Source organism: Pelophylax lessonae, assembly GCF_965119305.1.
Source record: "Pelophylax lessonae genome assembly, chromosome: 13".
Classification (NCBI taxonomy): domain Eukaryota; kingdom Metazoa; phylum Chordata; class Amphibia; order Anura; family Ranidae; genus Pelophylax; species Pelophylax lessonae.
This window is the reverse complement of record NC_138780.1, coordinates 23,926,223-23,947,817: the sequence shown is the minus strand read 5'-3', so window position 1 is coordinate 23,947,817 and position 21,595 is coordinate 23,926,223. Positions and strand designations below refer to the sequence as shown.

The 21,595-nt window shown below is 43.2% G+C and overlaps 1 protein-coding gene across 1 annotated transcript in view; it reads left to right on the top strand.

Annotated features, from left to right (window-relative positions):
• The first annotated feature begins 205 nt into the window (after positions 1 to 205).
• CTXND2 (cortexin domain containing 2) overlaps positions 206 to 21,595 on the top strand; it is a 50,672-nt gene continuing 29,282 nt past the window's right edge. The window contains exon 1 of the mRNA XM_082275515.1: positions 206 to 292. Within this exon, the coding sequence (XP_082131641.1) occupies positions 231 to 292 (62 nt within the window). The 5' untranslated portion in view covers positions 206 to 230. The remainder of the gene's footprint in view (positions 293 to 21,595) is intronic.

Here is a 21,595-nt window from a genome sequence, read left to right as displayed (position 1 = left end):
TGGTTAGGAAACATGCAATTTTTATCTAAAGAGTTTCCAGCTTTTCGTCAGTTTTATGTCAAATAATCTAACATAATCGATATACTTGTCATGTGGGTTTACCTAGAAGCTTGCTGTAAATATGATCAGTTTATATCCGCACTGTATATGTGAATCATTTATATTTTATTTCAGTAGAGAAAATCCGCAGCATGAAAAAAGCAGAGCTCAGCGCTGGCAGACGGGAATTGATGAAGAGGATGCGCAATTCCCAATGGGCTGTACAGCCAAGATCTGCGAAAAGCAGTGAGAGGTAGGTTAGAATTGGGGGGCTGTTGTGGGAAGGAGGTACATTTCAAGACCAGGCTTTTTCTGGCACTTAAGTTTAAATACGTATTTTTTTTTTTTTATAACCCCCAAACATTATACTTTTTTTTTTTTTTTTTTTTAGCAGAGACCCTGGGGAATAAAATGGCGACTGTTGCAATTTTTTTTTATGTCACACAGTATTTGCGCAGCATTTTTGCAAACGCAGTTTTTTTGGAAAAAATACACTTTGGGCCCCTTTTACACTTGTGCGACTTGGGACTGCAAAGTCGCACGACAAGTCGTACTCCATGATTTCCATGGAGTACCGTTCATATCTGTGCAACTTCAAGTCGCAATGGCTTCAAAGTAGCCCCTGCACTACTTTGGTCTGACTTTGATGCGTTTTGAGGTCCATAGATCTCAAGATTACACAGGCATTGCTTTAGGTCCAGACAAAATCGTGGCAAAATCGCGCGACTTTTAGGTCGCACAAGTGTGAGAGGGGCCTTAATGAAAAAAAAAAAAAACAACGTATACCCCAATTTTTTTTGTTAAATGTGAAAGATGATGTTAGGCAGAATAAATAGATAACCAACATGTCACTCTTTAAAACTATGATACTTAACCACTTTTGGGACCGGAAGGGTTTACCCCCTTAACCACTTGTGGACCGCCGCAAGTAGATATAGTGCGGTAGTTAGCCCCTCACAGGCAGAGTGACGTATCGGTACGTCACTAGCCTGTGAGGCTCTGGGGAGCACGGACCCCCCCGCGCGTGTGACCGGTGGACCCGATGTCCGCCGGTCACTCAGCGATCGTCGGGGGAGAGGGAGAAAGGCAGGCGGCTAGTGTAAACAAGCCGCCTGTCATTCTCCCTTGTGTAGAAACAATGATCATACGGTTCTACTATGTAGGACCGTTGATCATTGTTCCTACAGCTCAAGCCACAGCCAATCACAGTTAGAATCATGCCCCTAGGGACACACACAGCCCCTCCCTCTCAAATAAAGTTAACCCCTTCACTGCCAGTGTATTTTTACAGTAACAGTGCATATGTATAGCACTGATTACTGTAGAAATGTCACTGGTAATCCCAAAAGTGTCAAAAATGTCAGTCAAGGGTCCGATCTGTTCGCCCCAATGTCGCAGTACCGCAAAAAAATCGCAGATCGCCGCCATTACGCGTTAAAAAAAAAAACAACAAAAATGACAAAAATATTTCCCTTTGTTAGTTAACGCAATAACTTTTGCGAAAACCAATCAAAATACACTTTTTGAGATTTTTTTTTTACCAAACATATGTAGCATAAAACAAATTGGCCGAAAATGTTAAAAAATTTTGATTTTTACATTTTTTTGGGGGGGAATTTCATATAAAAAATGTGAAAAATATTGTTATTTTTGCAAAATTTACGCTCTTTTTTTGTTTATAGCGCATGATCAAAAAAATCACACAGGTGATCAAATACCACCAAAAGAAAGCTCTGTTTGTGAGAAAAAAAGTACATCAAATTTGTTTAGGTACAGCATCGCACGACCGCACAATTGTCGGTTAAAGTCACGCAGTGCCAAATCGCAAAATACCCCCTGGTCTTTTAGCAGCCAAATCCTCCGGGGCTTAAGTGGTTAATGACCAGGCCTTTTTTTGCGATTTGGCACTGCGTTACAGAAAATTGCGCGGTCGTGCGACGCTGTACCCAAATAAAATTGATGTCCTTTTTCCCCCACAAACAGAGCTTTCTTTTGGTGGTATTTGATCACCTCTGCGATTTTTATTTATTGCGCTATAAACAAAAAAAGAGCGACAATTCTGAAAAAAAAAAAAAAAACAATATTTTTCACTTTCTGCTATAAAACATTCCCAAAAAAAATTTCAAAATCTAATTTTTCATTTTAGGCCAATTTGTGTTCTGCTACATATTTTTGGTAAAAAAAAAAAAAAAAAAATCCCAATAAGCGTATTTTATTTGGTTTGCGCAACAAACACGTCTACAAACTAGGGGAAAGATTTATGTTATTTTTATTTATTTTCTTACTAGTATTGGCAGCGATCTGCGATTGTAAGCGGACCGCAACATTGCGGTGGACAGAACGGACCCCTAACTGACATTTTTGGGGGGACCAGTGACATTACTACAGTACTCAGTGCTAAAAATATGCACTGTTACTGTAATAATGACACTGGCAGGGAAGGGGTTAACCCAGGGGTGATCAAAGGGTTAAGTGTGAGCCTAGGGGGTGTTTTCTAACTGTGTGGGGGGGGAGGGATTTGTGAAATGAACACAGGGACCTGTGTTCCTAAATAGGAGGATCACAGGTGCTCTGTGTTCATTCCAGAGAGAACAACGGTCTGCTGTGTTTACAACAGCTGACCGTCGTTCTCTCTCCACGCAAAGCAAGATTCAGAGGGCAGAAATGGGGGCATTAGCGGTAGGGTGTTCGGAGCTCCTAAACCCAGGGTGGGTATGGGGAAAAATCTCAAGAGCAGCCTAAAAACATCAAATGAGGATATATGTAACCGGTCAAAATTAACAGGTTTGTATACCAATGCCAGAAGCCTGGCCAACAAGATGGGAGAGCTGGAGCTGCTGATGTCTGAGGAGGACTTAGATTTTGTGGGGATAACTGAGACTTGGTTTGACAGCTCTCATGATTGGATGGTGACCATTCAGGGGTATTCCCTTTATCGCAGAGATAGAGAAGGTAAAAAAGGGGGAGGGGTATGTCTGTATATTAAGAACAGTGTACAGGTAAATATGAGGGATGATGTTAATAATGGAGCTAAGGACGAGGCAGAATCCCTATGGGTAGAACTTCAAAGGGAAGGCACGGTGGGGAAGGTAATATTAGGCGTATGCTATAGGCCCCCCAACCAGAGGGAGGAGGGGGAGGCGGACCTCCTTTTACAGATAGGATTGGCAGCAAGGATGGGAAATGTCATTATAATGGGGGACTTTAATTATCCAGATATAGACTGGGAGAAGAAACCGCGCATTCAGCCAAGGCTCGGCAGTTCCTAAATGTTTTGCAGGACAATTTCATGGGTCAGATGGTGAATGCACCGACAAGAAACAATGCGGTACTTGACCAACTGATTACCAACAATACAGACCTGATCACGGATATAGAAATACGGGACAACTTAGGGAACAGTGACCATAGGTCAATTAGTTTCAGAATTAATCATAGTAATAAGAAACACAAGGGTAATATTAAGGACACTGAATTTCAAAAGAGCCAATTTCCCAAAACTGCGCTCTCTGCTAGAAAATATCAAATGGGATAGAACCCTGGGAACAAAGAACACGGAGGAAAAATGGGAGTGCTTCAAGAGCATACTAAACAAAGGGATTGGCCAGTGCATTCCAAAGGGAAATACATTTAAAAGAGCAAAACTAAACCCTGGGTGGCTAAACTCCAACATAAAAATGCATATTAGTGCTAAAGAAAAGGCCTTCAAAAAATACAAGGCTGAGGGGTCATTGGCAGCATTTAAGCATTACAAAGAGTGTAATAAGAAATGTAAAGACGAAATCAAGCGGCTAAAATGGAACACGAGAGACATATAGCAGAAGAGAGTAAAAAGAACCCCAAGAAATTCTTTAAGTATATAAATAGTAAGAAAGCGAGGCCAGAACACATTGGCCCCATAAAAGACGATAAGGGAGTTTTGGCCACAGAGGACAGAGAGAAGGTGAAAGTGTTAAATAATTTCTTCTCTTCAGTCTTCACAAAAGAATTGGGGGGGCTACACTAACCCACCTTGTAAGGCCAAACTTGATCTTTAAGGATAGTTTACAGACGGGTATGATGCCAGCTGAAAAAAAGCCAACGTGGTGCCAATAATTAAAAAAAGGGCCAAGATATATCCCGGGTAACTATAGGCCGGTCAGCCTAACATCTGTAGTCTGCAAGATTTTGGAGGGGATGTTAAGGGACCACATACAAGACTTTAGTAATGAAAGCGGTATTATTAGTAGTAATCAGCATGGATTCATGAAAAATCGTTCTTGCCAAACCAATCTATTAACCTTCTATGATGAAGTGAGCTGCCACCTAGATAAAGGTAAGCCTGTGGATGTGGTGTATCTGGACTTCGCAAAGGCCTTTGACACCGTTCCCCACAAACGCTTACTGTACAAACTAAGGAAGATAGGTATGGACCATAGGGTGAGTACCTGGATAGAGAACTGGCTCCAGGGGAGAGTCCAGAGGGTGGTGATTAATGGGGAGTACTCGGATTGGGCGGGTGTGGAAAGTGAGGTCCCCCAAGGTTCTGTCCTGGGACCAATCCGGTTTAATTTATTCATAAATGGTCTAGAGGAGGGGATATCTAGTACAATCTCAGTATTTGCGGATGATACTAAACTAAGCATGCCAATATCTTCTATGCAGGATGGGGAAACCTTGCAAGCAGACCTGAACAAAATAATGGGGTGGGCAACTACATGGCAGATGAGGTTTAATGTTGAAAAATGTAAAGTAATGCACCTGGGGGCCAGAAACCAGAAAGCAAGCTACTCACTAGGGGGGGAACCTCTGGGTGAGTCTAGGATGGAAAGGGACCTGGGGGTACTGGTAGACAACAGGCTTGGCAGTGGCATGCAATGCCAAGCTGCTGCAAGCAAAGCCAACAGAATACTGGGATGTATAAAAAAGGGGATTCACTCCAGAAATAAAGAGATTATTCTCCCTCTCTACAAGACTCTGGTCCGGCCACAGCTGGAGTATTCCATCCAGTTCTGGGCACCGGTCCTCAGGAAGGATGTGCTGGAACTGGAAAGAGTCCAGAGAAGGGCAACAAAAATAATTAGGGGAATGGAGGACATCAGCTATGAGGAAAGACTACAAGCACTGAACCTATTCTCTCTGGAGAAGAGACGACTGAGGGGGGATATGATATCAATGTACAAATACTGTACTGGCGACCCTAGCATAAGGAACAAACTATTCAGAGAAAGGAGATGCAATAAGACACGTGGCCACTCACTAAAACTAGAGGAAAGGCAGTTTAACCTTAAAATGAGTAAGGGGTTCTTCACTGTAAAAGCAGTAAGGATGTGGAATTCTCTTCCACAAGCAGTCGTATCAGTGGGGAGCATTGATAGTTTCAAAAAAACTGTTAGATGGGCACCTTAGAGACCACAACATACAGGGGTATACAATGTACAACATACAGGGGTATACAATGTACAACATACAGGGGTATACAATGTACGGTTAAAAGCAAACACACACACATCATAGGTTGAACTGAATGGACTGATGTCTTTTTTCAACCTCACTAACTATGTAACTATAGTATAGTATATAGTATGGTCATAGTATAGTATATAGTGTGGTCATAGTATAGTATATAGTGTGGTCATAGTATAGTATATAGTATGGTCATAGTATAGTATATAGTATGGTCATAGTATAGTATATAGTATGGTCATAGTATAGTATATAGTGTGGTCATAGTATAGTATATAGTGAGGTCATAGTATAGTATATAGTGTGGTCATAGTATAGTATATAGTATGGTCATAGTATAGTATATAGTGTGGTCATAGTATAGTATATAGTATGGTCATAGTATAGTATATAGTGTGGTCATAGTATAGTATATAGTGTGGTCATAGTATAGTATATAGTGTGGTCATAGTATAGTATATAGTATGGTCATAGTATAGTATATAGTGTGGTCATAGTATAGTATATAGTATGGTCATAGTATAGTATATAGTGTGGTCATAGTATAGTATATAGTGTGGTCATAGTATAGTCATAGTATGGTCATAGTATAGTATATAGTGAGGTCATAGTATAGTATATAGTGTGGTCATAGTATAGTATATAGTATGGTCATAGTATAGTATATAGTGTGGTCATAGTATAGTATATAGTGAGGTCATAGTATAGTATATAGTGTGGTCATAGTATAGTATATAGTGTGGTCATAGTATAGTATATAGTGTGGTCATAGTATAGTATATAGTATGGTCATAGTATAGTATATAGTGTGGTCATAGTATAGTATATAGTGTGGTCATAGTATAGTATATAGTGAGGTCATAGTATAGTATATAGTGAGGTCATAGTATAGTATATAGTGTGGTCATAGTATAGTCATAGTATGGTCATAGTATAGTATATAGTGAGGTCATAGTATAGTATAGTATAGTATATAGTGTGGTCATAGTATAGTCATAGTATGGTCATAGTATAGTATATAGTGAGGTCATAGTATAGTATATAGTGTGGTCATAGTATAGTATATAGTGTGGTCATAGTATAGTATATAGTGTGGTCATAGTATAGTATATAGTGAGGTCATAGTATAGTATATAGTGAGGTCATAGTATAGTATATAGTGTGGTCATAGTATAGTATATAGTGTGGTCATAGTATAGTATATAGTGTGGTCATAGTATAGTATATAGTGAGATCATAGTATAGTATATAGTGAGGTCATAGTATATAGTGTGGTCATAGTATAGTCATAGTGTGGTAATAGTATATAGTGAGGTCATAGTATATAGTGTGGTCATAGTATAGTCATAGTGTGGTAATAGTATATAGTGAGGTCATAGTATATAGTGTGGTCATAGTATAGTCATAGTGTGGTCATAGTATAGTATATAGTGAGGTCATAGTATTGTCATAGTGTGGTCATAGTATAGTATATAGTGTGGTCATAGTATATAGTGTGGTCATAGTATAGTATATAGTGAGGTCATAGTATAGTATATAGTATGGTCATAGTATAGTATATAGTGTGGTCATAGTATAGTATATAGTGAGGTCATAGTATAGTATATAGTGTGGTCATAGTATAGTATATAGTGAGGTCATAGTATAGTTTATAGTGTGGTCATAGTATAGTATATAGTGAGGTCATAGTATATAGTGTGGTCATAGTATAGTATATAGTATGGTCATAGTATAGTATATAGTGAGGTCATAGTATAGTATATAGTATGGTCATAGTATAGTATATAGTGTGGTCATAGTATAGTATATAGTGAGGTCATAGTATAGTATATAGTGAGGTCATAGTATAGTATATAGTATGGTCATAGTATAGTATATAGTGAGGTCATAGTATAGTATATAGTGAGGTCATAGTATAGTATATAGTATGGTCATAGTATAGTATATAGTATGGTCATAGTATAGTATATAGTATGGTCATAGTATAGTATATAGTGAGGTCATAGTATAGTATATAGTGTGGTCATAGTATAGTATATAGTATGGTCATAGTATAGTATATAGTGAGGTCATAGTATAGTATATAGTATGGTCATAGTATAGTATATAGTGTGGTCATAGTATAGTATATAGTGAGGTCATAGTATAGTATATAGTGAGGTCATAGTATAGTATATAGTGAGGTCATAGTATAGTATATAGTATGGTCATAGTATAGTATATAGTATGGTCATAGTATAGTATATAGTATGGTCATAGTATAGTATATAGTGAGGTCATAGTATAGTATATAGTGAGGTCATAGTATAGTATATAGTGAGGTCATAGTATATAGTGTGGTATATATATATATATACTGTATAGTCTTTGTATCCTGTAAGTATTGGTGAGTTGGAATCCTGCTCATTAGACTGATGGTTCCTGATAATGAATAATGATCCAGCAGCGTCAGGGGTGTGCGGTGCGATGGGACAGATTTGTACACACAGCGTCCCCCCTCCTCGTCCTGTACAGCCTGCAGGATAGGAGATCTCCTTCTCCCATGAAACCTTACTCTGGTGCATCCCCGGCTAAACAATTCATGAAATTGGTCCGGCTGAGGCAGACTGCATCACAAGCAGCTGGGGAGAGCGCTGCAGAATAAGCACAGTCAGGATTCCCCCTCCGTTCATGGACATTAGTCACCCGGGCTGCAGGCACAAATGACAGGATTAGCAGGTAAAAAAAAAAAAATCCTCCTTTTCTCTTTTTCCTACACACTGATCCAATGCCATGACACCGCCGTACCATCGCACACCGCACACACTGCTTGTATTCTTACATCTGCATACACTAACTGAGCGTGTCCTCCCCGGACTGAGCGTGTCCTCCCCGGCCATCAGCAGCACCCACCGTGCAAATCCAATCAGCACACCAAATAAACTTTGTGCTGCTTCATTTTCCGCTATCATTTCTACATATCTATGGAAGGTTTCACCTGGTTGCGACCACACTGCATATTTTTTGTGGTAAATGCACACCGGGCACAGCCGTTGTCATTGCATGTGCTGTTTGTTTTTCTAGGGACCGCATGGAGTATGGTAGTTGATAAGGTTTCAAATCGCAATCACGCCAAGGACACACACCGACCTATTCTGGCACACAGTATTTTGGGCAACTAGCATATAACACAATCACATTTTAAATAACAGTATGCCATCTGGCCTGATAATAGCACATCGGGCACAAATATCTGTGCCCTTCACAGTTGTATCAGGCACAGATACCATGCATGCCAGACAAAGCTGTGCCAGGCACAGATACCATGCATGCCGGACACAGCCGTGCCAGGCAAAGATACCATGCATGCCGGACACAGCCGTGCCAGGCAAAGATACCATGCATGCCGGACACAGCCGTGCCAGGCACAGATACCATGCATGCCGGACACAGCCGTGCCAGACACAGATACCATGCATGCCGGACACAGCCGTGCCAGGCAAAGATACCATGCATGCCGGACACAGCCGTGCCAGGCACAGATACCATGCTTGCTGGAAACAGCCATGCCAGGCACAGATACCATGCATGCCAGACACAGCCATGCCAGACACAGATACCATGCATGCTGGACACAGCCGTGCCAGGCACAGATACCATGCAAGCCAGACACATGTGTGCCAGGCACAGATACCATGCATGCCAAACACAGCCATGCCAGGTACAGATTTCATGCATGCCAGGCACAGATATCATGCATGCTGGACACAGCCATGCCAGGCACAGACACCATGCATGCCAGGCACAGATATCATGCATGCCATACACAGCCATGCCAGGCACAGATACCATGCATGCCAGACACAGCCGTGCCAGGCACAGATACTATGCATGCCAGATACAGCCATGCCAGGCACATATACAATGTATGCCAGACACAGCCATGCCAGGCACAGATTTCATGCATGACAGACACAGCCGTGCCAGTCACAAATTTCATGCATGCCAGCCACAGATATCATGCATGCCAGACACAGCCGTGCCAGGCACAGATACCATGCTTGCTGGTAACAGCCATGCCAGGCACAGATACCATGCATGCCAGACACAGCCATGCCAGACACAGATACCATGCATGCTGGACACAGCCGTGCCAGGCACAGATACCATGCAAGCCAGACACATGTGTGCCAGGCACAGATACCATGCATGCCAAACACAGCCATGCCAGGTACAGATTTCATGCATGCCAGGCACAGATACCATGCATGCTGGACACAGCCGTGCCAGGCACAGATACCATGCAAGCCAGACACATGTGTGCCAGGCACAGATACCATGCATGCCAAACACAGCCATGCCAGGTACAGATTTCATGCATGCCAGGCACAGATATCATGCATGCTGGACACAGCCATGCCAGGCACAGACACCATGCATGCCAGGCACAGATATCATGCATGCCATACACAGCCATGCCAGGCACAGATACCATGCATGCCAGACACAGCCGTGCCAGGCACAGATACTATGCATGCCAGATACAGCCATGCCAGGCACATATACAATGTATGCCAGACACAGCCATGCCAGGCACAGATTTCATGCATGACAGACACAGCCGTGCCAGTCACAAATTTCATGCATGCCAGCCACAGATACCATGCATGCTGGACACAGCCATGCCAGGCACAGATACCATGCAAGCCAGACACAAGTGTGCCAGGCACAGATACCATGCATGCCAGACACAGCCGTGCCAGGTACAGATACCATGCATGCTTGGTTTATGCATGTTGTTGAAGTTCCAAATACCAACAACACTAAAGACAGATACAAACCTTTTTAGCACGCAGTATTTTGGGCACATACACACCTATTTTGACACACACTATTTTTGGAAACTGGAAAGTACATTAGTCACATTTTTAATAACAGGATGTGATAAATGCATGCTGAGAAAAGCCGTGATATTTGCACAGCATACACCATTTCTTTTAATAAGGACTGCATGCAGTATACACATTGATGGGGTTCCAGATACCAATAACGCAGTGGTCTCCAAACTCCGGCCCGGGGGGCCAGATGCGGACCTTTACTTGCCTTTTTCTGGCCCTTTCTTCCACTGACACCAGCAATCGGGGTCCTATTCCTTTCACTGACATCGATGGGGCACTATTCCTCCCACTGATACCAATGATGGGGCACTATTCCTCCCACTGACACCAATGATGGGGCACTATTCCCCTCCTCTGATACCAAAGATGGGGCACTATTCCTCCCATTGACACCAATGATGGGACACTATTCCTCCCAATGACACCAATGATGGGGCACTATTCCCCTCCACTGATACCAATGATGGGGCACTATTCCTCCCACTGACACCAATGATGGGGCACTATTCCCCTCCTCTGATACCAATGATGGGGCACTATTCCTCCCATTGACACCAATGATGGGACACTATTCCTCCCAATGACACCAATGATGGGGCACTATTCCTCCCACTGATACCAATGATGGGGCACCCACTATTCCTTGCAGTAACACCAATGATGGGGCACTATTCTTCCCACTGACACCAATGATGGGGTACTATTCCTTGCACTAACACCAATGATGGGGCACTATTCCTCCCACTGACACCAATGATGGGGCACTATTCCTCCCAGTGATACCAATGATGAGGCACCCACTATTCCTTGCAGTAACACCAATGATGGGGCACTATTCTTCCCACTGACACCAATGATGGGGTACTATTCCTCCCACTGATACCAATGATGGGACACTATACCTTTCACTGACACCAATGATGGGGCACTATTCTTCTCACTGACACCAATGATGGGGCGCTATTCCTCCCACTGACACCAACATTTTGATGGTGCATTGTTTATCGTCATTAGCGGCAGGGCATTTTCTACAGTCCAGGCTCCTCAAAGCCTGCAGGTTAGTAAACTGGCCCTTTGTTTAAACTGCTTGGAGACCCTTGCAATAACACTAAGGACACATACAGACCAATTTTGGCAGATAGTGTTGGGGCAACAGGAATGTGTGTATATTAGATACTGTGGATAGTATGTTGTCACCGTGGGATGTTGGTGATGTCATAAAATTGATGTGTGTACGTCTTCTCCTTCCTCTCTTTTTCTATAGTGTACGGAATTTTCAATCCCCTTTTTTGTCCTGTTTTCATGGATTCCTTTGGATTTTTTTTGTACGGTTTTTCAGCTTGCCTAAATTTTACAGCTTTGTTTATTATATTTAATGATAACTCTGATTATAGGGAGAACACCTAATTAGTACAATAGATGGCATTTCTAACTGTAGCCTGCAAGATTGTAATTACATCCTGTTATCTGTACGGAGCGGTAATATCTGTAGTAGTAGTCGTAAGTAGTATATCGTAAGTCATATGTTTGTAATGCAGCACTGTAGCATATGCACTTTATTATGCTAAATTGCACTTTTTTAATGACCCTCGACATGTATGAGGGGGGCCCCACTTTCCACAGCTCCATTGTAAACACTAATAGGACCCTGGCAGTGCCGGGACAAGGTCATCCAGCGCCCAGGTCGGAGATGCAAAACTAAGCCCCCTCCCTTAGGGTTAGGGTCAGGGCGCCCCTATCCCTACAATAAACCATTGCGCCCAGGGCAGCCGTTCCTTCTGCCACCCCTTGTCCCGGCCCTGGACCCTGGACATGCTTTTCATTACATTGTTCAGAGAAGAGAATGTTAATAGTGAAATAGTGAAAGTGCTGAGAATTGGCCTTGGCAGGAAGGGGGTTTAAGTGCCCAGTAGGCAAGGAGAGAAGGGAGCACCTTAGCGCACGTGTCCTACTTCAATCTGTTGTCCAAGTGACATGAGAAGTGTCAGCAGATCCAGCTGTCATAGAAGACAGTGAAAGTTACACCTCTCTGTTGGCTCAGGAGCCCTTGATTAGAACAGATAAGAAAAGATAGGATTTCCAATCTGCTAATGTGAAGTGAATCTCAGGACTATTGGAGAACAGAGGAGGGCTGATACGCCAATCTGAAGATGTCTGTAGATAAGAGGTGTCGGGCACCCAATGTAACTAGCCAGGGACGTGAAGGATATCTGAAGCCAAAACTTTGTTTTCTTTTCATTTTGGATAGAGTAGGGCAGGGGTAGGCAACATGGCAGAGGTCAAAGATCACCGGGCACACTGTAACCCACTGTCACACCCTCACACCTGATTTACCTCTAATTGCCGTACTACTGTGTTGCAATCGCACACACTGCATGGCAATTATGGGTTTAAATCAGGTGGTGAGGAGGCAACATACCTTCTCACCACCTGTCAAACACTCTCGGATCACTTTTCAGAGGAGCAGCAGAGCCTGCTGCACTTGTTAATGAGCCCTTAGTCGCATTCGGCAGCGGCACCCTTAAGGCCTAGGTTACACGTAAAGTTGGGGGGTATGGAGAAATGTACAGTGGGTACGGAAAGTATTCAGACCCCCTTACATTTTTCACTCTTTGTTATATTGCAGCCATTTGCTAAAATCATTTAAGTTCATTCTTCTTCCTCATGAATGTACACATAGCACCCCATACTGACAGAAAAACACAGAATTGTTGACATTGTTGCAGATTTATTAAAAAAGAAAAACTGAAATATCACATGGTCCTAAGTATTCAGACCCTTTGCTCAGTATTTAGTAGAAGCCCCCTTTTGATCTAATACAGCCAGGAGTCTTTTTGGGAAAGATGCAACAAGTCTTTCACACCTGGATTTGGGGATCCTCTGCCATTCCTCCTTGCAGATCCTCTCCAGTTCTGTCAGGTTGGATGGTAAACGTTGGTGGACAGCCATTTTTAGGTCTCTCCAGAGATGCTCAATTGGGTTTAAGTCAGGGCTCTGGCTGGGCCATTCAAGAACAGTCACGGAGTTGTTGTGAAGCCACTCCTTCGTTATTTTAGCTGTGTGCTTAGGGTCATTGTCTTGTTGGAAGGCAAACCTTCGGCCCAGTCTGAGGTCCAGAGCACTCTGGAGAAGGTTTTTGTCCAGGATATCCCTGTACTTGGCCGCATTCATCTTTCCCTCGATTGCAACCAGTCGTCCTGTCCCTGCAGCTGAAAAACACCCCCACAGCATGATGCTGCCACCACCATGCTTCACTGTTGGGACTGTATTGGACAGGTGATGAGCAGTGCCTGGTTTTCTCCACACATACCGCTTAGAATTAAGGCCAAAAAGTTCTATTTTGGTCTCATCAGACCAGAGAATCTTATTTCTCACCATCTTGGAGTCCTTCAGGTGTTTTTTAGCAAACTCCATGTGGGCTTTCATGTGTCTTACACTGAGGAGAGGCTTCCGTCGGGCCACTCTGCCATAAAGCCCCGACTGGTGGAGGGCGGCAGTGATGGTTGACTTTCTACAACTTTCTCCCATCTCCTGACTGCATCTCTGGAGCTCAGCCACAGTGATCTTTGGGTTCTTCTTTACCTCTCTCACCAAGGCTCTTCTCCCCCGATAGCTCAGTTTGGCCGGACGGCCAGCTCTAGGAAGGGTTCTGGTCGTCCCAAACGTCTTCCATTTGAGGATTATGGAGGCCACTGTGCTCTTAGGAACCTTAAGTGCAGCAGAAATCTTTTTGTAACCTTGGCCAGATCGGTGCCTTGCCACAATTCTGTCTCGGAGCTCTTCAGGCAGTTCCTTTGACCTCATGATTCTCATTTGCTCTGACATGCATTGTGATCTGGAAGGTCTTATATAGACAGGTGTGTGGCTTTCCTAATCAAGTCCAATCAGTATAATCAAACACAGCTGGACTCAAATGAAGGTGTAGAACCATCTCAAGGATGATCAGAAGAAATGGAAAGCACCTGAGTTAAATATATGAGTGTCACAGCAAAGGGTCTGAATACTTAGGAGCATGTGATATTTCAGTTTTTCTTTTTTAATAAATCTGCAACAATGTCAACAATTCTGTGTTTTTCTGTCAGTATGGGGTGCTATGTGTACATTCATGAGGAAGAAGAATGAACTTTAGGCTACATTCACACCTGAGCGTAGCGTTTTTCGCGCGTTTTTTACCGCAATTTTACCGCGATTTTTGCAGCGTTTTTTACCGCGATTTTTACCGCGATTTTCGTGCAGGCGTTTTTAGATTGAATAGAGATCAATGGAAAACGCCTGTAATCTGCCCAAAAAGAAGCTCATGTACTTTTTTGAGCGTTGGGCGTTTTGTATACAGCGTCAAAACGCTCAGATGTGAACAGGGGCCATTGAAATGAATAGGATTTGTCTTGTTGGGCGTTTTGAGAGCTGATCCTAGAGCAGAAAAACGCCCCCAAAACGCCTAGATGTGAACGGAGCCTAAATGATTTTAGCAAATGGCTGCAATATAACAAAGAGTGAAAAATTTAAGGAGGTCTGAATACTTTCCGTACCCACTGTATATACTAACACCGGGGTTGCACGCCTAAGTCCCGGTTCACATTGGTGCGATGCGGGATTTGCAGGGTTCCTGCATCGTAAGAATGTGAACCAGGATTTAACCACTTTACCACTAGAGGATTTTGCTGTCTTACGTCTGGGCCACTTTTTGCGATTCGGCGCTGTGCGACTTTAACTGACAATTGCGCGGTCATGCAATGCTGTACCCAAACAAAATTTACGTCCTTTTTTTCCCACAAACAGAGCTTTCTTTTGGTGGTATTTGATCACCTCTGCACTTTTCATTTTTTGCGATATTAATAAAAAAACGCGACAATTTTGAAAAAATAACAATATTATTCTACTTTGACAGTTAAAAATATCCAATATATAACATTTTTGTCATATATTTAGGCCAAAATGTATTATGCTACATGTCTTTGACAAAAAAATCCTCAATGAGCGTATTTTTAACCGCTTTTAGACCGGAAGATTTTACCCCATTCCTGACCAGGCCATATTTTGCGATTCGGCACTGCGTTACTTTAACGGACAATTGCGCGGTCGTGTGACTCTGTACCCAAATTCAATTTATATTTGGGAATTCCCCTTGGGGTGGGACTTTGAAGGCCACTCAAAAGTAAACAAAGAAAAATATTAAATATATATGAATTTTATTACAAAAAATCGTTTTTTTTGTAATAAAATTCATATATATTTAATATTTTTCTTTGTTTACTTTTGAGTGGCCTTCAAAGTCCCACCCCAAGGGGAATTCCCAAATATGCTTCTCATATCGGGATGTGGCACTCACATTTAGGAACACAGCGGGAGCACACCCCTATACAAATTCAATTTATGTCTTTTTTTCCCCCACAAATAGAGCTTTCTTTTGGTGGTATTTGATCACCTCTGCAATTTTTACTTGAGTTTACTGATAAAATAGATGTAAGATTCAAGACTTGCGTGGGTGTAAGAAGATGTCCGCACGCTGCTTCGTGTTCTGTCACATTAGGAAACCCATTGGAACACATTGCGGCCATGTTGGAACGCATGGCGCATGCGCTGTAAGTTTTTCTCGTCCAAACGTCACTTCCAGTTGAAGAATCTGATAGGTAGCGGTAATCTGATAGAACACCGGCACTAAGTATGAAAAACTATGGGCTCCCTGCTTGGATGTTCCTGGGCTTGCCCCGGTGGATCTGGTCATGGACAGATTACTTAGGCCAATGATGGTGAACCTTGGCACCCCAGATGTTTTGGAACTATATTTCCCATGATGCTCCTGTACTCTGCAGTGTAGTTGAGCATCATGGGAAATGTAGTTTCAAAACATCTGGGGTGCCAAGGGTCGCCAACACTGACTTAGGCTTGATAAAGGAAAAGGAATTGGCAGCACTGCCAATTCCTTTTCCTTTATCAAGTTTCCACGGAGGCGAGCCGGGGCATGCACGAGTCATCAGGCAATTACACCACCTTGAGCAGTGAGTTCTTGTCTCTTCAACTGACTTAGGCTTATTGCTGGCTGAGATTTCAGTTTTAATACCTGCTGGTGCTTTATTTGTTACTTTCTTGTCTTTTTTAGTAGTCCGGGACAAATGTTAGGTATTACGGGTTACTGACTAAAAGGATAAATTCTTTACGTTTTGCTTTAATGTCACCTATCCCTCCTATTAAATGTATTCTTATTGGGTAATGTGTCGCATGCTACTGTCTGGCAATGTAATGTTGTGTATTTCTTTAACCACTGAAGGAGCGCCCCACATACATTTACTTAAGGATCGGCCCTTAAGCGCAAAACCATGTACCGGTACGTGATTTTGTAGATGGGATTGGACACAGCGAGAGCCAATCAGCGGGTCCGGCGGCCCCCATGGCCGCCAGCCACCCGCGATAGCCGCCGGCCACCCAAGATCGTTCAGGAGAATGATAGAAAGGCGATCTGCAAGGCAGACCGCCGTTCTGTCAAACAGGAAGAGAGAGATCTTGTGTTCCTACTAATCAGGAACACAGATCTCTCTCTTCCTGCAGTCAGTCCATTTCCCTCACAGTTAGAAAGCACTCCCTAGGAGCACACATAAAGCGGAGTTCCACTGGTTTTTGTGCTTATTAACCACTTAAGGACCGCCCACCACAGTTATATTGCGGCAGGCAGCCCCTCCTGTGCGAACCAATGTAGGTATACGTCTGTCGCGCACCCGCAGCTAGGGGGCGAGCGTACGCCGCCAGTGGCGTGCTCCTACCCCCACTTGGCAGCGGGGTCACGGATGCACGGGGCAGGCGGTTCCCATTGCTGCCTGACACCCGCGATCGTTCCCCGCTGAGAGAGAAGGACGGTCAGCTATTGTAAACACAGCTGACCGTTCTTCTCCCTGAAATAATCACAGAATGCCTGTGATCCTTCTATATAGGATCACATGTCTCTATGATCATTTCACAAGCCACGCCCCCATACAGTTAGAATCACTCCCCTGGGGTCACATTTAACTCCTTGATCACCCACAGTATTAACCCCTTCCATGCCAGTGTCATTATTACAGTAACAGTGCATATTTTTAGCACTGATTACTGTAGTAATGTCACTGGTACCCCCAAAAGTGTCAAAAATGTCATTTAGGGGTCCGATCTGTCCGCCGCAATGTCGCAGTCCCACCATTACTAGTAAAAAAAAAAAACAATCAAAATACGCTTTTTTTTTACCAAAAATATGTAGCAGAAAACAAATTGCCCTAAAATGTAAAAAAATTGTGATTTTACATTTTTTTTGGGGGGGGGAATGGTATATAGCAGAATGTGAAAAATATTGTTTTTTTTTATTTTTCATAATTGTTGCTATTTTTTTGTTTATAGCGCAAAAAATAAAAATCACACAGGTGATCAAATACCACCAAAAGAAAGCTGTATTTGTGGGGCAAAAAGGACATACATTCTATTTGGGTACAGCGTCGCACGACCGCGCAATTGTCCGTTAAAGTAACACAGCGCTGAATTGCAAAGAATGGCCTGGTCATTAAGGGGGCAAATCCTTCCAGTCCAGAAGTGGTTAAAAGTCAGCAGCTACAAAAAGTGTAGCTGCTGACTTTTTAAAAAACACACACTCACCTGTCCCTCGGTCCAACGATGCATCCAGCGGGAGCCTCGGTTCTCTCCCTCTTCTCCTGGCGGCTCCACAGCCGGGTGCGCACTGCACATGTGTGGGTTGGATGAGCGAGTTTGGGGTGGAGGAACTTGACTGGCCTGCACAGAGTACTGACCTCAACCGGATAGAACACCTTTGGGATGAGCAGAGACTGCGAGCCAGGCCTGACGGACTAAGACTGGGATGCCATTAAAGTTCATGTGTAAAGGCAGGCGTCCCAATACTTTTGGTAATATAGTGTAGCAACACCCTCTTGTTTGCTCCTGAGAAGGGATGATCGAACGGTTCGGGTCGACCATCGTTTCAACCCGAACATTGACTGTTCGAAATTTGGTCGATTTTCGAACTTTTTGCTGAAAAATTTCGGAATTCAGCAACCAGAACCGACCAAAATTCAATGGGACAGGAACTGGGCTTTAAAAGCCAGTGATTGGACCAGAACCATCAGTAAAAGCCAATTGAGGGGGCCGGAGGATGCTAGGAATGTGATTGGAGTGACTAGGGGACCAGACGCCAATCAGTAGTGAATATGCCCCCCCAGTATATAACATAGCCCCCGCCAAATCTCTAGCATTGTAATGCAGGGATGTGGAAGAGAGTGGAAGCAGTTCTGTTACTCCTGCTTCAAAAGTGTCATTTAGCAATTATTAGTGTGAGGAAAGGGATATCTAGTGTAGTTATTTAGGGTAGGGTTAGGGTACTATTTTCCACTATAGTTAGATTTAATAATCTAGTTTCTGTAGGGAAAGTGTTAAGTGCCAGGGTGACCGTAGTGTAGTGTAGGGTGAACTGACTCTGACTGCTATGGCAGGGTGACCAAACCCTTCCATGTCAGGGTGACCGCCATAGAAAGCCATAGAAAAAAGATTGTTTCTATTAGAATTGCAATAGACCAGGATAGTGGCTTCACCCCGTGACACCCGGCTTTTTGTTGCAGGCGTTTTATTGGGCTTTTTTGTGGACGTCTTTGGAGGCAGGCATAACATCAGAACTTCTGTGTAGGGGTATATATACACACACACATGTATGTATATATACACATACACATATATAGGTGTGAAAGTAGCAGAACCCCATGCCTGCGCTAATGAAATAATTAACAGGCATAGGACTATGCTCCTATCACACCTATATGTGTGTATGTGTATAAATACATATAAGTGTGTGTGTATATATATACCCCTACACAGAAGTTCTGCTGTTATGCCCGCCTCCAAAGACGCCCAAAAAAACGCCTGCTACAAAAACGCCCAGGTGTGTTGCTGCAGGCGTTTTTTTTGGGCATTTTTGGGCGTCTTTGGAGGCAGGCATAACATCAGAACTTGTGTATAGGGGTATATATACACACACACTTATATGTATTTATACACATACACACATATAGGTGTAATAGGAGCGTAGTCCTATGCCTGTTAATTATTTCATTAGCGCAGGCATAGTGTTCTGCTACTTTCACACCTATATATGTGTATGTGTATATATACTGTACATATATGTGTGTGTGTGTATATATACCACTACACAGAAGTTCAGATGTCATGCCTGACTCCAAACATGTCCTCAAAAAAGCCCTATAAACACCTGCAACAAAAAGCCGGGTGTGAAAATAGCGAAGCCACTATCCTGCTCTACTGCAATTCTAATACAAACAAACTTTTTTTTTTTTCTGGTTCTGGACATGCTACAGAGCTGAAACTTCACAGGTACACCTTTTAGACCCCCCAGACACTAAATCCAAAAAAATCTCTTTTTTTTTCAATAATTTTTTCAATAATTGTCTCTCTATCAAAAATGACAATTTTTAAGAACTTTTTTTGTGTGATTAATAGTCCCTGGGGTATGACCCAGAACCCTAGGCACTTTTTAGGGGCATTTATTGGGTTTTAGGGCTTCAAAATTGTGTTTTTTAAATTACCGAAGTTCAGGTCCCATTGATTTCAATGGGGTTCTGAAATCCGGGCCAAACTTTCGGGAAGTTCGGGTGTTCTGGTCGAACCAAACTTTTCAAAAGTTCGATCATCCCTACTCCTGAGATCTTCTAGACCAGTGATGGCGAACCTTGGCACCCCAGATGTTTTGGAGCTACATTTCCCATGATGCTCAACTACACTGCAGTGTAGTTGAATATTATGGGAAATGTAGTTCAAAAACATCTGGGGTGCCAAGGTTCGCCATCACTGCTCTAGGGATTATGGGATTTGTAGTGTGCGTAGAGTTGTGTACATGCCCACGTTGTTCATTCCAAACCAATAGAGGTGAAGGGAAAGGGAGAAGTTCGGGAACTCATGAAAGAATGTTACAAGGAGGTAGGAAAACAAAGTAAGAAACAATTTCATGAAAAAATAGGGTACAGGGCCATTAGGTGATGGATGTGTATGGATTATATTTGGAGAATAATGATATCGTTTAGTGTCACTTTAATGAAGCCATTAGACCGCTCTGTAATATTGATCGCTGATTAGTTCTGGAATCTCCATGGTGGATCTATGTGACTCTGAACAGTTAAACTTCCTGGATAATGCAGACATTTAAATTCAAAGTGTCACATTGAAAATATCTGGCAAATGTCCTGGAAGGGACCTGTCACATATCCTTAATGAGATGTATGGAAAGAGGATATATATAGAGACAACTTGGGCGGACGTGACAGCCGTCCCTAAATTCCAAGGACAGCGCGATGTGATGTGTCCCTCGCTTTTACTTTTTTGATGGTTTCTCTGCTTTACAGCCGTGGTCACATTTATAGCCCATGAATTGTCTGACTTTTCCTGCTTTACTTCACAAGGTTTTCATGTTATCACCGTTCATTTCTAATGTGGTCAGGTCTGGGACAAGGGGTGGGCAGGAGGGACAGTTGCCCTGGGCACAATCGTTGGGGGGGCGCCTTGACCCTAAACCTACGGGAAGGGGCACAGTTTGGCATTTTTGCCCTGGGTTCTGGGTGACCTTGTCCCGGCACTGTCTGTGGTAGGTAGGCATCTTTTGTCATGCACATCTAAAGGCAGGGCTTTTTTTTTGAGAATAGGTGCAGGTACTCCTCCCTCCCCCTAGTCACCCTCTGCACCCTACCCATCTCCAAATAGATCTCCTGCAGCCAGCCACGTTAGAGCCAACCCCCCAACAACAATAGATCCACCTAGCAACACTAGACACCCCCAGCAACAATTGACCCCCCCCACACTTTAGCAACAAAAGATCCTTCGCAGCAACATCAGACCCCAAGATACAAAACACCCCAAGCATCAATAGGTCCCTCTCCTCAGCCAGCAACAATTGACCCCCCCACTTTAGCAACAAAAGATCCTTTGCAGCAACTACAGACCCCAAGATACAAAACCTCAAAGATCCTCCCCAGCAACAATAGACCCCCAAGGTACAAAATACCCCCCAGAATCAATAGGTTCCTCTCCCTCTCCTCAGCCAGCAACAATAGATCCTCACAGTAACAATAAATCTTCCCAGCAACAATAGACATCTCAAACAGTAGATCCCTTCAGGAACAATAAATCCACCCCAGCAACAACTGATCTCCTTCAGCAGCAAAGATCCTCCTCAGCAACAATAGAACCCCAATATACAA